This window comes from Fundulus heteroclitus, chromosome 9 (genome assembly GCF_011125445.2).
Source record: "Fundulus heteroclitus isolate FHET01 chromosome 9, MU-UCD_Fhet_4.1, whole genome shotgun sequence".
NCBI lineage: Eukaryota > Metazoa > Chordata > Actinopteri > Cyprinodontiformes > Fundulidae > Fundulus > Fundulus heteroclitus.
Window position 1 is genome coordinate 24880742 of NC_046369.1, and position 12433 is coordinate 24893174.

At 43.4% G+C, this 12433-nt stretch overlaps 1 protein-coding gene across 1 annotated transcript in view; it reads right to left on the reverse strand.

The window, feature by feature from the left end:
- Positions 1-209: 209 nt before the first annotated feature.
- Positions 210-12433, reverse strand: part of sema6bb (sema domain, transmembrane domain (TM), and cytoplasmic domain, (semaphorin) 6Bb) — a 242666-nt gene continuing 230442 nt past the window's right edge. The window contains 1 exon segment of the mRNA XM_036141318.1: positions 210-9766. Coding sequence (XP_035997211.1) covers positions 8859-9766 — 908 coding nt within the window. The 3' untranslated portion in view covers positions 210-8858.

Below are 12433 nucleotides of genomic sequence, written 5' to 3' on the forward strand. Positions count from 1 at the left end.
ATGACTAAAATGTATAATCTAGTACTTTTTCCATTTTAATTGGTTCTGAATCCTCATTTAAATCTGCTAAAGTCACTTGTCTGCCATAATCTTTACTTATAGCAAACTGTAAAAAAGGCACACCGCCGTAGAAGAACTTGGTTTTCTGTTTAGAAATTTTGCGTCAGCTAAATAAAGTAGTTAAATAAGAAGTCCGAGACACTGCAGGCGATGATCACAGCTCAGACAAGAACGTCTGAGTGGTTTATTAGAATACGAAAAATAACATAGAGCAAAGTCTCCATGCGGAGGGACAGGCCGAGCTCGGGACATTGTGGAGGATGGTGGACAACCGCGGGAGTTGGACCAGTCTGCGTGTGTCTGCGTGTGTGCTGTGCAGCTGTCGGAGGGTGCATGCATGTGTTGGTGTGGTTGTTTGGTGTGACAGGAGACACATTTCGTTTGCGGACACAAGCGCACACAGCCGCATGTACGGTACAAATTCACACATCGCTACTTCAGTACACGCACACACGGAGGCTGTGTTGTCATGCAGCTACTGCACTGAAATTACATGTAAGCATTTAGGTTATGTACACATAGCAGGGACATGTGTTGCCATCTGATGACAGCCATACCCAAGCCCCCCCACTGGCCTCGAGCCCCCCCCCCCCCCCCCCCCACACTTCTGTTGGCTGACTGGGAGGGGGGGCTTAGCCCCTGGTGGGGGCTACAGGATGACAGGGATCCTTCACAGTAGCAGGAGACTCCTCATTAGTCTTTGAAAGTTATTTTACTTGCTTTGTTCTTGTAATTCAGCTTTCAAACAGGACACAACACTTCGGTGCTCACAGTACTGCTTCATTAGAATAATAATAATAATAATAATAATAATAATAATAATAATAATAACAATAATAATGATAGTCATCAGGGTCAGCTTCATTGTCATCATTGAAAAAAATTCGGCACACCAACGAATTGAAACTGAAATCATATACATTAACATCCCATATAAGTTTTAAACCAAATATCTACCACAGAAACAAACCAGAGTAAAAAAAAAAAGGAAAGCAAACGAATGATCAGTGCCGACTAAATACATCTACAAGTTTACAAAAATCCAAACGTCGACTGGAATCTTGCTTTTGTGCTCGTTCCTCTCACACATTGGCTTGGATGGGAGCAGCTTGATGGCACGTCTCTCTTCCCTTCGGTCCCCGTCTCTGAACTCTTTTAAGAGCATCGCGAAAACACGCAGAGGGGGCAAGACGGCCGTTGTCGGCTGGGGGCCCACGCCGCAGGGCCACGCGCTGAATAAAAACACCAACCCCAACCCACACTGAGGCGTGGTGTGTTCGACAAGAGCAAAGACACGAGATGTTGAACACAAACACAGAGAGTAGATGGGGGCTTTGTGCAGGAGTAAAACAAAGACGCCTTTGTTGTGATTTGCAAAAGTATTCACATTCATTGGGATGTTTTATTTCCACAATTTCCCACATTTTTAACCACAAACCTGGAGTTTTATGTGATAGGAAAAACACAATGGTGCATAACGGTGAAGTGGAAGGGACATGATACAAGCTCATTTAAAGAAAACGTCTGAAAGGAGTGGCGTCCATTTGCAATCAGTCCCCCTGTCCCCTTCACTCTAATACCCCTAAATGAATTTCAGTAGTCTTCAGAAGTCACAATCTAGTAAATAGGGTTATTTAATCTCAGTGAAAGATGCATCTGTGCTGTGAACGCCTCAGAGAATTGGTTGAAAATGTTGAAAATAGGGAACAAACAGTATGATCTCAACCAAATCCGGCACAAAAGCCATTGTTGAAACTAAGCCACGAGAAAGTCTTGCAGGGGGCACAGATGCTCTGGGCAAATAAGTCCAAAATTTAAAGTTTTAGCCCACATTCAAGCCACTCTGATGGGAGAAAAAGTTCAAGCGGAGCTGAATGCAGTGAACATTTTCAAGAGGATTAAAAAGGCAGGAACTTGTGGTTGAAGTTCACCTTTCAGTATTAGATCAACCCACAACACGCAGAAAAACTTGAAGTGGAATATGATCTAAGCATATCCATGTGCTAGAACGACCCACTCAAAGTCCAGGCTTAAATCTAACAGCGAATCTGTGTCAAGACTTGGAGAACAGCTGCTCTCCAACCAATCTCACCGTTTTTAAGCTAATTTGCCACAAATAATGGGCAGAAAATAACTTTTTCTAGATTCATAGACCTGGCAGGAATGCTATTCAAGAGGGGATCCTACAAAGTACTGACTGAAGGGGAAAGAATGCAAATCCACACTTTACTTTCCAGACATTTGTTTCTAAGTGTTTTTTAAAAAAATGACATATCCTTAACAATCCATTTGTAATTATGCACTACTTTGTGATGTAGAACATGGCAAAATGTCCAAAGGGCACGAATACTTACGCAGAATACTGTGTGTTTTTCAAAAAAGAAAAACATTAATAATCCAAACTAAATCAGTGACATCAAAGAAAGGTAATTTCCCACATGAGAGTGTTTGTCTTTAAAATTTTGACATGAATTAGTGTGTGTCTGTGGTGGTGGTGGGGGGTATCTCTGATTTCTGTTTCCGACTCGTTAACCTACAGACCTTTAAGAGTGAAGAACACAATGAAAATCCTGGCTTTTACAAAGAGGATATATTACAACTGTATTTCCAGCCAAAGGGTTTTTTTTTAAAAAAAGAGAGCAGCTGTTGGAAGAGGAAGGATGTGAAGTATGGAGAGATGAGGGAGGATGAGGGCTTTAATAAACAGACTTAACTCTGTGAGGTTATACCTGAATTCTTTAGCTGCCTTGTAATGCTGACCTAAAGTAATCAAATTGTGCAGTCGGTAAGATAACATCACAACGTACTCCTACCTTTATCTGAACCGGCCTCTGTCAGGCTCCGGCCCCATTTCCGATGTAATTCAATTACACCCCCCCCAATTTGTCAAACGGGGTACTCGTGTGCATGTGTGTATGGCTGGTGGTCCGTAAAAGGGTCAGGAAGCGCCCGGCTGAACGAGTGAATCCCTCTCAGGGACGACGCGTCTGCAGCAATCCTCTCAGGGGGGAACGTCAGGCCATTAGAGAGGCCGGGCGTGGACTTAGCCTAATCAAGCATGTTTAGCGAAACACCAGGAGAGACGCGGAGCGAGGACACGGCTGGGTGGGCACGCCGGGGCCCAGATAAAGCGGCCGCATTTACAAACACGCGCGTGTAAAGAGCCGGAAATGGGGACACGGGATCAGGATGAGAGGCTGGGCTCTCGGAGTGGAGCGGCCCTCGACACTAATGACCCGTTTCAGGGTCGAATGTGTAAAGAATACACTGTGCTAATGTGGCGAGGGAGTAATGTATTAACATCACATCGGGCTGTCTGACCTCCTGCTCTTGCTCTCTCCTTTATGGATCTCTTTAACTGCATTGCCTAATATATGACCACTGGTGCTTGCTGTGGCTTTATCGAGGCTATGTTTTAAACTAAAGCAGAAATTCGTTTGCGTCATTTAATTCACTCTCCTTTGGTCTAAATTTCTCAAAAGAAATTGTAGATTCTTGACAGATTCGATGGTGTGGCTAAGAAAAAAATGTTTCGACCCAGTCATGCCAGTGTACATTTTGAGGTTTGCGTTAGGACAGGTGGAAGAACCACACTTCACGCTTCACCTAAAGTAAAAATTGGACTTCTCCCCCAGCAGACTCTTGTTGCTGTCCTGTAGACGTGGAGGTGATAATTCATTCAGCATCCTTTATGGTAAAGCACGTTTTGCACTAGCTGTACTGTTGCCTTGCAGCAAGAAGGTCCTGGGTTCAAATTCCAAATTTGCAGGAAGTTTGCATGTTCTCCCTGTGCATGCGTGGGTTCTCTCTGGTATCCTCCCACAGTTCAAAAACAGGACTGTTATGTTAATTGGTCGCTCTAAATTGCCCTTATGTGTGTGTGCGTGCGTGGTCGCTTGTGCTGTGCGGTCCGTGTTGCCTTTTAGTGGACTGGCGACACGTCCAGGGTGTACACCGCCTCTCGCCCAATGGCCGCTGGAGATAGGCCCCAAGTCTGCCCCGTGACCCTGCGTGGACAAGTGGTTAAAGACGACGGATGGATATTTCCAATCAGTAGGCTTCACTGTAGTGAAATGAATGTTAGAATTACCTCAGAAAAACTAGAAGATTCCAGGTCCAAACCTGCAGCAAACATATTTTTTTTTGGTACATTTTTCAAACCTCTCACTGCAAGAAGCAGGTAAGCCTACCCTATGCCGCACAACTTACTTTGCAGTTTGACATTTTTAAGAGTGCAAATTTCTTGCCTGGAGAGTTTTGTTGGTGGAGTTTGAAAATAGTAACATTATTCCTGCCTTTTACCTATGATATGTTTGCCCTGATCACGAGTTTCTGCACGTTAAGCTGGTAAATGTAATGGATAAGCAGATCGGCTAACATAAGGCACCATCAGAGTGTCAGTGAAACTGTTTTAGAGAGCTGTTTTTTTTTTTTTATATGAGGAGCTGTCACATGCATATTCGTCATGTGATTTGTCACATGCTCAGCGGGTTTCGGGAATGGCTGTGCACATTTTCAAATAGGCCCCTCTTGCACTATGAAATATGTGCTTTATTTTTCGATGATGCAGAGCTTTTCTGACACAGATAAGGATAAACCTCCATGTATTTAGAATAATAGATGGGGGAAGATGCACGGAGAATTGCTTAGAGCAGACCTGCAGGAAACAACTGCAGGTCTGCTTTGAACCGCAAGTATACAGGCAAGATGTAAATCAGCGAGAAAGAGGCCGCCATGTTTTTGTTTTTGATTGTCTCCACAGCCGTTATCCTGATGCTATGGTTTGCATCTGAGTTGAAATCTGAAAGGTGTAATAGAAGTAGTGGAGGGAGCCACCACCTGTTGGCCAGTGCAGCAGACGGTTTCTACAGAGACTAAACAAAGGCTTTGAACAACCTGGGCGTCAAGAGACGTGGCAGGTGCTGCTGCCCTGCCTGCCAGGTGTTTTTGGTACGGTCTCTAAAGGGAAGAAATTGCTTTATCAACATCCTCCAGAATAGAGTACTTTCTGGAGGAAAGTACTCTATACTTTTAGTATATTTGAAATTATAAATGATTTGTGTTCCACAGGTTAATCCAGTACTTTTTGTGCAAAAATAAAGATTAGCATGCAAAGCGTATAATTAAAAACATTTTAGACATGTTATTAACCTCCAACTGAGAATATTCCGGCAGATCAATAGATGTGTGTTTAGTGGAAATATTATTTTATGTATGTATCAGATAACACGCTGGAAGTTAATTACTTTTAATTTTAATTTTGCACTATTGGTCAACTGATTGGTAATCTTTTTAAGGTACAATACAATAATTTGTCAGCCACGGGATGTTTCATACCCGTTTTGACAAGTCGTGATATTAGAAATGGGTTATGCAGCTACAGTGAATAATATCTACCAGCACAATTCTGCTTATAATTATTTTACTTTGAACAGAGGTCAAAATCTCTCATAATTCATAAGAGTCGACCGGCCTGGACCGGTATTATAATGGCAAATAGTGATTACATGGGTAGAAAAATGTTTTGCTTACACGAGTTAAATAAGAGGTTGGGACAAAATTCAGACACATGGGTCTAAAAGACAAAGAGGCAAACTGGCACATGGCCGTCTGTCCCCTGGCTTCCCTTCATAGCATTAAGAAAATTTTTGGATTAAGGTTTCACCCTGACTTCACAAGTTACGTCATGCAGTTATTTTTCAACATTCTCTAACTCGGCCTTGGGGTCTGGCGTTCACATGCTCAGTTCAACAATCCATCTTATTGCCAAACAGCAGTTACTGGAAACACTAAGTTTCCCAATTTATTGTGGAGTATCTTAATTTGGTTCAGATGTGTGGCATATTAGAAGGGCAACTAGTCCTTTACTGTGCTTCAAGAAAGTTTTCATAGCTTTTGAAATCCCGTCCTGTTATTAAGGCAACTTTTTGTGTATTTCTTTTGAGTTTTATGTGATAGACAAACTGTCTAGACTGTAAAGCAGTTCGTGGAGTGGAAGGAAAGGGGATATATGGATGTAACATGTTTATAGCAAATGTATTTGTCTTCACCACCCTCCATTCTGATACCCCAAAATAAAATCTAGTGCAAACAATTGAGAAACAGGAGTCCACCTGTGTGTAATTTAATATCCACCTTTAGTTTGCCACAAGTCAAATAAGGGGACACAGCGAGCATGCTACGCTTGGTGGAAAACTAATACTGAACATCCACCTGCTATGACTTCTCCACAGTGAAACGTGGTGGTGGCAGCATTATGCTGTGGGAATGTTTTTCTTCAACAGGGACAGGAATGCTGGCTGGGGTAGATAATACCGGGACAGAGGTTCACCTGCCAGCAGGACAGAAACCATAAACATGCAGCTAGAGCTACTATGGAATGGTTTAGAGATAAAAAAAAAAAACATGTATGGGTTAGAATGTCCAGACCTTAAAACTAAACAAGTTTCTGTAGCGAGACCTAAAGAGGGATGTTCACATTTTCTCTCCACTCAATCTGATGGAGTTTGATCTTATTTGTAAAGAAGAACTGGCACAAAATGTCCCGTGCGAAGCTGGCACTGCAGCTGACTGCAGCACAATGTGCTTCTAATTCTAGTCTTTTTTCCTGCTTTTTAGATCTGTGTTTGCAAAACATTTTAAAACCCGTGCATCAATCTTCTTCCACTTCAGTCGTTCAGTTTATTGGTCTATGAAATAAAATCCCAGATAAGTACATTGAATACCGTTATAACAATGTAACATGATGTGGAAAAGCTTGGTGGGGGCATGAACACTTTTGCAACACATTGTGCATTATTGAGTTTTCTTGGAGAACAAAATCTCAATAACTTTGCCAGAACCTTTTAAACGGAGGTCTAAATCATAAAACATGTCTGAATTTGTATATTAACCACATCCATCATGTAAAGAAAAATATATATTTTTTTTCCATTTCAGTGAGATTTTTGGTTTAATCTCACGCTTTTCACCTATATGTTAAAGCAGCACACACTGTTCCCACACAAAGCCCTGACACTAGAAGCTATTTGTAAATGTGAGGCGGACCGGGCTTAAAATAAAGAAGGGCGGGGTGAGAGCGAAACTGATCAAAGCCGTTTCTTGCACTCAATATGAGCAACACAGTGATATAAACAAGCCCTAAGAGACTCCACCACACACCAACTGACACACACGCACACACACACAAACAGAGCTAAATACAACCTTTTACTGAACCCTGACCCAGATGGATTAAAGCTTTGCGTATCTACATTTGAATCAGGAACGGATGAAAGTGGACAAAAAAAAAACATAAAACATGAAAAGATCAGACAACGGAGTGAAAGAGAAACTCCACACCCAAGTGTATGCATGACCATCCGTTTTCTTTATCCAGCTTTTGTTTGGAGACACACTGAGAGGGAAAAAAAAAAAAAGGGACGAAGCCTCCAGGGCTGACCATTGTGATGGTTAGCCGTGTCCTGACACTGACCCGTGTCGCAGCTTCAGGCCCCGACTCCTCCCGGCACTGCCCAACGAGCGATTCACCACGACTGGCAGTCCGCCGGAGATGCTCAAACCCGACTGGATGAAGCCGAAGCCCTCCTCATTGCTATTCTGCTATGCTGTGGCAAGTCAGATCCCTGACTCTTAATTGTTATTTGTGGCTGGAGTTTCTTCCTGCGCCTGGGGCACAAAGAGGCTCAGTGTCGGGCAGAGGAGACTGAATGGAGCTCCCAAGCGGCCGAGCCTCTCTGCTCTCGGTCAGATCGCCAGACAGCCGGAGCTCACATTCCCCTTCTTTCGAATGCACAACGGAGCCCAGGGAGGGCCTCGTTTCAGGTCGGGTCAGGCCGACCCGGGGGCATGTGGAGCGGCAGAAACTGTCTTTGTCTTCACTGTAAAGACGATTTTTTTTTTTTTTTTTTTTTTTTTACAAAAATACTTAAATTAAATGGTCTTTTTTTTCTCGTAATTGCCATTCATATAGCTAATTATTGCTTTCTCTTACTCCATCATGGCTCTGCACTGCCCTAACCAGCCTCTGAGCAGCCACTCAAACTACTGATTGGTAAACACATTTAAATTACACACAATAAAATCATTTCTGTATAAGCAATGTTATCACCAAATTCATTATATAGCCATACTTCACAGTTAAGACAGGACGCTGGTTGGGCATGTTGGGGCCAAACACACACCCATACATGATGCATGATGTCTGTCTTTTTTTTTTTTTTTTTCCAAAGTCGACGCCCTCTGGCAGAGCTACAACAGTTTAGTCTCATCTCAAACCCTAAGTAAAGCACATTGTCGTCTGCTGGATGCCACTGGCACAAGAAAACAAACAAGAGAAAGAAATTCCACCAAAAGAAGATCCGGTGGCGATTTAGCCATGAACAAAATGGTCAAAGGGGGCCTTTCACACTTGCCACTGCAAGGAATATTGTCTTTTATTAGGAATAAAACCTTCACTCGTCCTTTTAAGAAGGTTCCTCTTTCTTCTTGGCCCCTCTCTTTTACCTTCCTCTTAGACTCGTTGCGCCAGAGCGATGAACTGTGGGTGGCACACCACAGGTTATGAACAGAGAAACCCTCAGTGGTTTGAGAATTTTCTCATCTCTCTACTCTTTTCTCTCCGTCTCTCTCTACAGTTTGCCGAAAGACGTCAGAACATTACATGAGAGGACAGAAAGGATAAGGTCGGATCAGGACAGTGAGTCTGAAGGGTTGATGTTTTCCAGTTTTCTTTTGGCAGGAATGTTTTTTTTTTTTTTTTTAGAGGGCTCAGCACCGACGCTAACCCGGCAACAAACTCATTGGCCACTGGGGGCGTGCTCTCCCATGTTCTTCCCCAGAAGGTGGCTGAATTCAGCCAGGTCTCCCAGACCTCGAGGGCCATTCATGTCTGGCCTGATAAGACCCTGGCGCTGAGCGTAATAGGGCATGCCATTGTTGCTGTTGTAGTTGAGCGCCTCGTGACTCCAGCGAGGCTCTCCGTAGTCCGCGTGTGGGGTGGGAGCGGAGACCACCCTACGGCGATCGGGAGACTCTTGTGGCGTGGCAGGGTAGATGTACTCCCCTGCTGAGTTCCTCAGGCTGCCGGTGGGACGGCCGTCTCCGTACTCCCCTCTTTGCGTAGCGAGGATGAGGTAACGCTGGCGGTCCGAGTGTGGGGGCAGCACCACCTCGCCGGGATCCTCTATCCGCACCAAACCCCCTCCTCCGCCGCCTCCATGCAGAAACTTGGAGCTCAGGTAGATGACGGCGTTGTTGGGACAGGGGTTCCCCACGGAGGTAAGGAAGGTCTGGCTCTGGTCCCAGTCGGAGTCTGGGAGACGCATGACTCGTTTCTGCTGCAGCGGGGTCTGCTCGGGGGTTGGCAGCAAACCCGGATCCATCTCCCCTTTGGGCCAACCGTTGGGCATCACGAACAGGCCGTCCGGCTGCGAGCGCCGTCGCTCGCCTCCGCTGGTTCTGGTGACGCTCATCACCGACCCGCTGCGACCCTGACCCAGCATGCTCTGCTCTTTGTCATTTTTGCGTCGGGCGCCATTGGCCCCGGAGCCGCGGGAGCTCCTGTGGCGGTGGCTCATGATCCAGCAGACGGTGAGACCAGAGAGGATGGCTCCAGTGGAGAAGGCCGAAACGGCGGACACCACCAGCAGGTTGACCGACACCAGGCCGTCGGGCTCATCGATGAAACTCTCCTGAAACAGCATTCCTGCAGAGAAGATACGATCACAGACAAGAGGGGTCGTCAGTCAAACGGAGCCATCTTAATGGCGTAAGTATTTCCTGCATTAAACTTGAGGGAGTTAATGAACAGCCAAATAAAACAACTTATTCCCCCCCCCTTTCCTTCTGTGGGTGGGAATGAGCATATGTTTTCCAGCCAAGGTAGCTCTGGTTAATTGCCTTCATTACATAAAGTGGATAGTGATTTTAATGGCAATAATAACTGTCTTCCTGATTGAGAATGGCTCTCAACCGTAACATGTTTTGCAACATTAGCTTTACAGGGAGAGAAGCCAAGTCTGGCAGTGACGGTGAGTAATAATCAAATGTTTTCATTCCATAAAGTCGGCCCTGTTTACAGTATACAGCAGAGGTGAGGGCAACCGTGTGCAACTTCATCAACAAAAATTCAGTTATGCAAAACTGCATCGTCGCTCTATAATTGCATTACATCCAAATTGAAAAAAATTACTAATTGCTTTCATACACAATAAAATAATTGGGGGGTGGGGCGGGGGAAATCACTGGAGCAACAGTAAATATAAACCTATTGGATCTTACAAGTCAGAATTACTGCTTTTACATATTTATGTTAAAAGTGAACTACTTGAGCAAACCTTGATGGAAAGTGGCCTGTGAAATGCAAAGCTGTGTAAAAATTTGAACCAATTGACTACATCTGCTATCTGCCTCCTAATCATGCCTTTAGAAACAGCTAGAGTTGAAATCAGGAGGTGCAAAATACTCTACAGCACCACTAATTACAGCAGCTGAGGGGATGGCACCACAATCGCAGCACAAGAAAATGAATCATGTTTTTCAGAGTTCACAGCATTTATAACGTAAGGTTTGTCATTGCAAAGGGTATTGCAAAATTGGAGTTTCTTGGAAAATGACATGTGAATTAAAAGAAATATTAAGCATTAAGAAATAAGCCGTTTAACGGGAGAGATCCGGGCCAAAACCTATGGCAATGAATTCATAGTCCCAGCGGTAAAGCACACAGCTGGGATAGCGTTAGAGTAAGAAGAATAGTTAGAAAAACACATATTGTCAGGTCAGGCCGTGCAAATGACATTGCAAAAATATGACATTCTAAGATAGCACAAGTTTGATTTTATTTAGTAAAAATACAAATATAAAACCTTTGTAGATCGCAAAAACAATCCCTCATTGATATCCCACAGAGTTCCCTGACAAGATTGACGGCATTCACCATGCTGAGGAAAACTGATTCTCTCACAATATACATAAGTGATATCGAAACAGCAGACATTTGATTACAGGGTTCCTGTTGCACCTTTTTTACAAGTACAGCAATTACTGTGAGCTGAGAGTTTGAATTAGCTGACATGTACAAGCAACATCTGAAAAACATGCAACAGTTTACTGTAGAACATTTATTATATAGTCACAGATGTTGGAACTATTCTGTCTAATGTGACATCTGTAAAAAAAATTTTTTTTATCTTGAGCCTTTCTTTCAGCTAAAGAAAATATGTAGACTGTTTTTTTAAATAGTCGCACTGGCACAATATAGTAAAAAGTAGCGTTTTTGTGAGCCGGAGCATAAATGGGTGGGTTTATAGATAAAGAACACCACATCTGCAAATTAAACTATTCTTTATCATCTTTAGATAAGTGCATTTAATGAACTCCCTCTCCGTGAAAACGCTTATGAATTATTGAAGACATGACTACAGCGAGACCACAGGACAGGCTGCCATGGATCAATTAGAAAAATGCCAGAAGAAAAGTTGTTTTTTTGGCTCCCCGAGCTCCTGGGACCAACAGCGGCAAACACAATGAAATTGTGCCAAGGGAAGCAGATTGGAGAAAAGCAGATATGGAAAAAGAGGAGTGAGTTACAAAGAGAGAAAGAGAGATAAAGAGGGAGAGAGAAAGACAGAGGGTTGCCTAAAGCAAGCGTGAGCATTTGGGGCCTTGGACAAACAGTAGTAATAGTTGTTAAATTACAGCAGCTATAGCGGCAGAGGCAAAGTGTCTCCACAAGGACAGGAAAATAAATCCTTTTCCACAGAAAATTAATGGATGTCATTAATAGGGATTGGAAAGCACTTACTCACTTACACACTATTCAGAAAAGGCAAGGGCAGGGAATATGTAAAGGAATAGAAATATTCAAGAAAGCAGTTCTACTTTTTTTTTTTTGAATAAACAAACTTTTAAGTTTTTTTTATTATTATTTGATGAATTATATTTTAATGGGGACACAGGGAGTTGTTTGTGTGGGAGATCCCGCAGTGAGAGTCGGCCTGGTGGGTAATTAATGTGGCCTGTGGTTTTGTAATGTAAAGTGTTACTCTAGACACATCGCCATTAAGCTGAGGAATGGTAGATTAAACCCTGTGAAAAACCTTTAAACCGCTGCGCCGCACCAGGGATGATGTTGTACATTTTAAACTGTTAATATGCACAAAAGGGAAAGTACGATTTAATGCTGATGCTCTTTATTTTTTTGTTTTTGTTTTAGGCCCAGACTTGAGAGCGTATAAGGAACAACGACTGTAATGGGAAAACACACACAGCAGGTATAACAACAGGGTGAAAGAAGGATGCCAGAAGAAATGTAAATGCCCCCACCCCCAAAATAATTTTATGTAATTACCATCGCAGCACAAAGATAGACAGT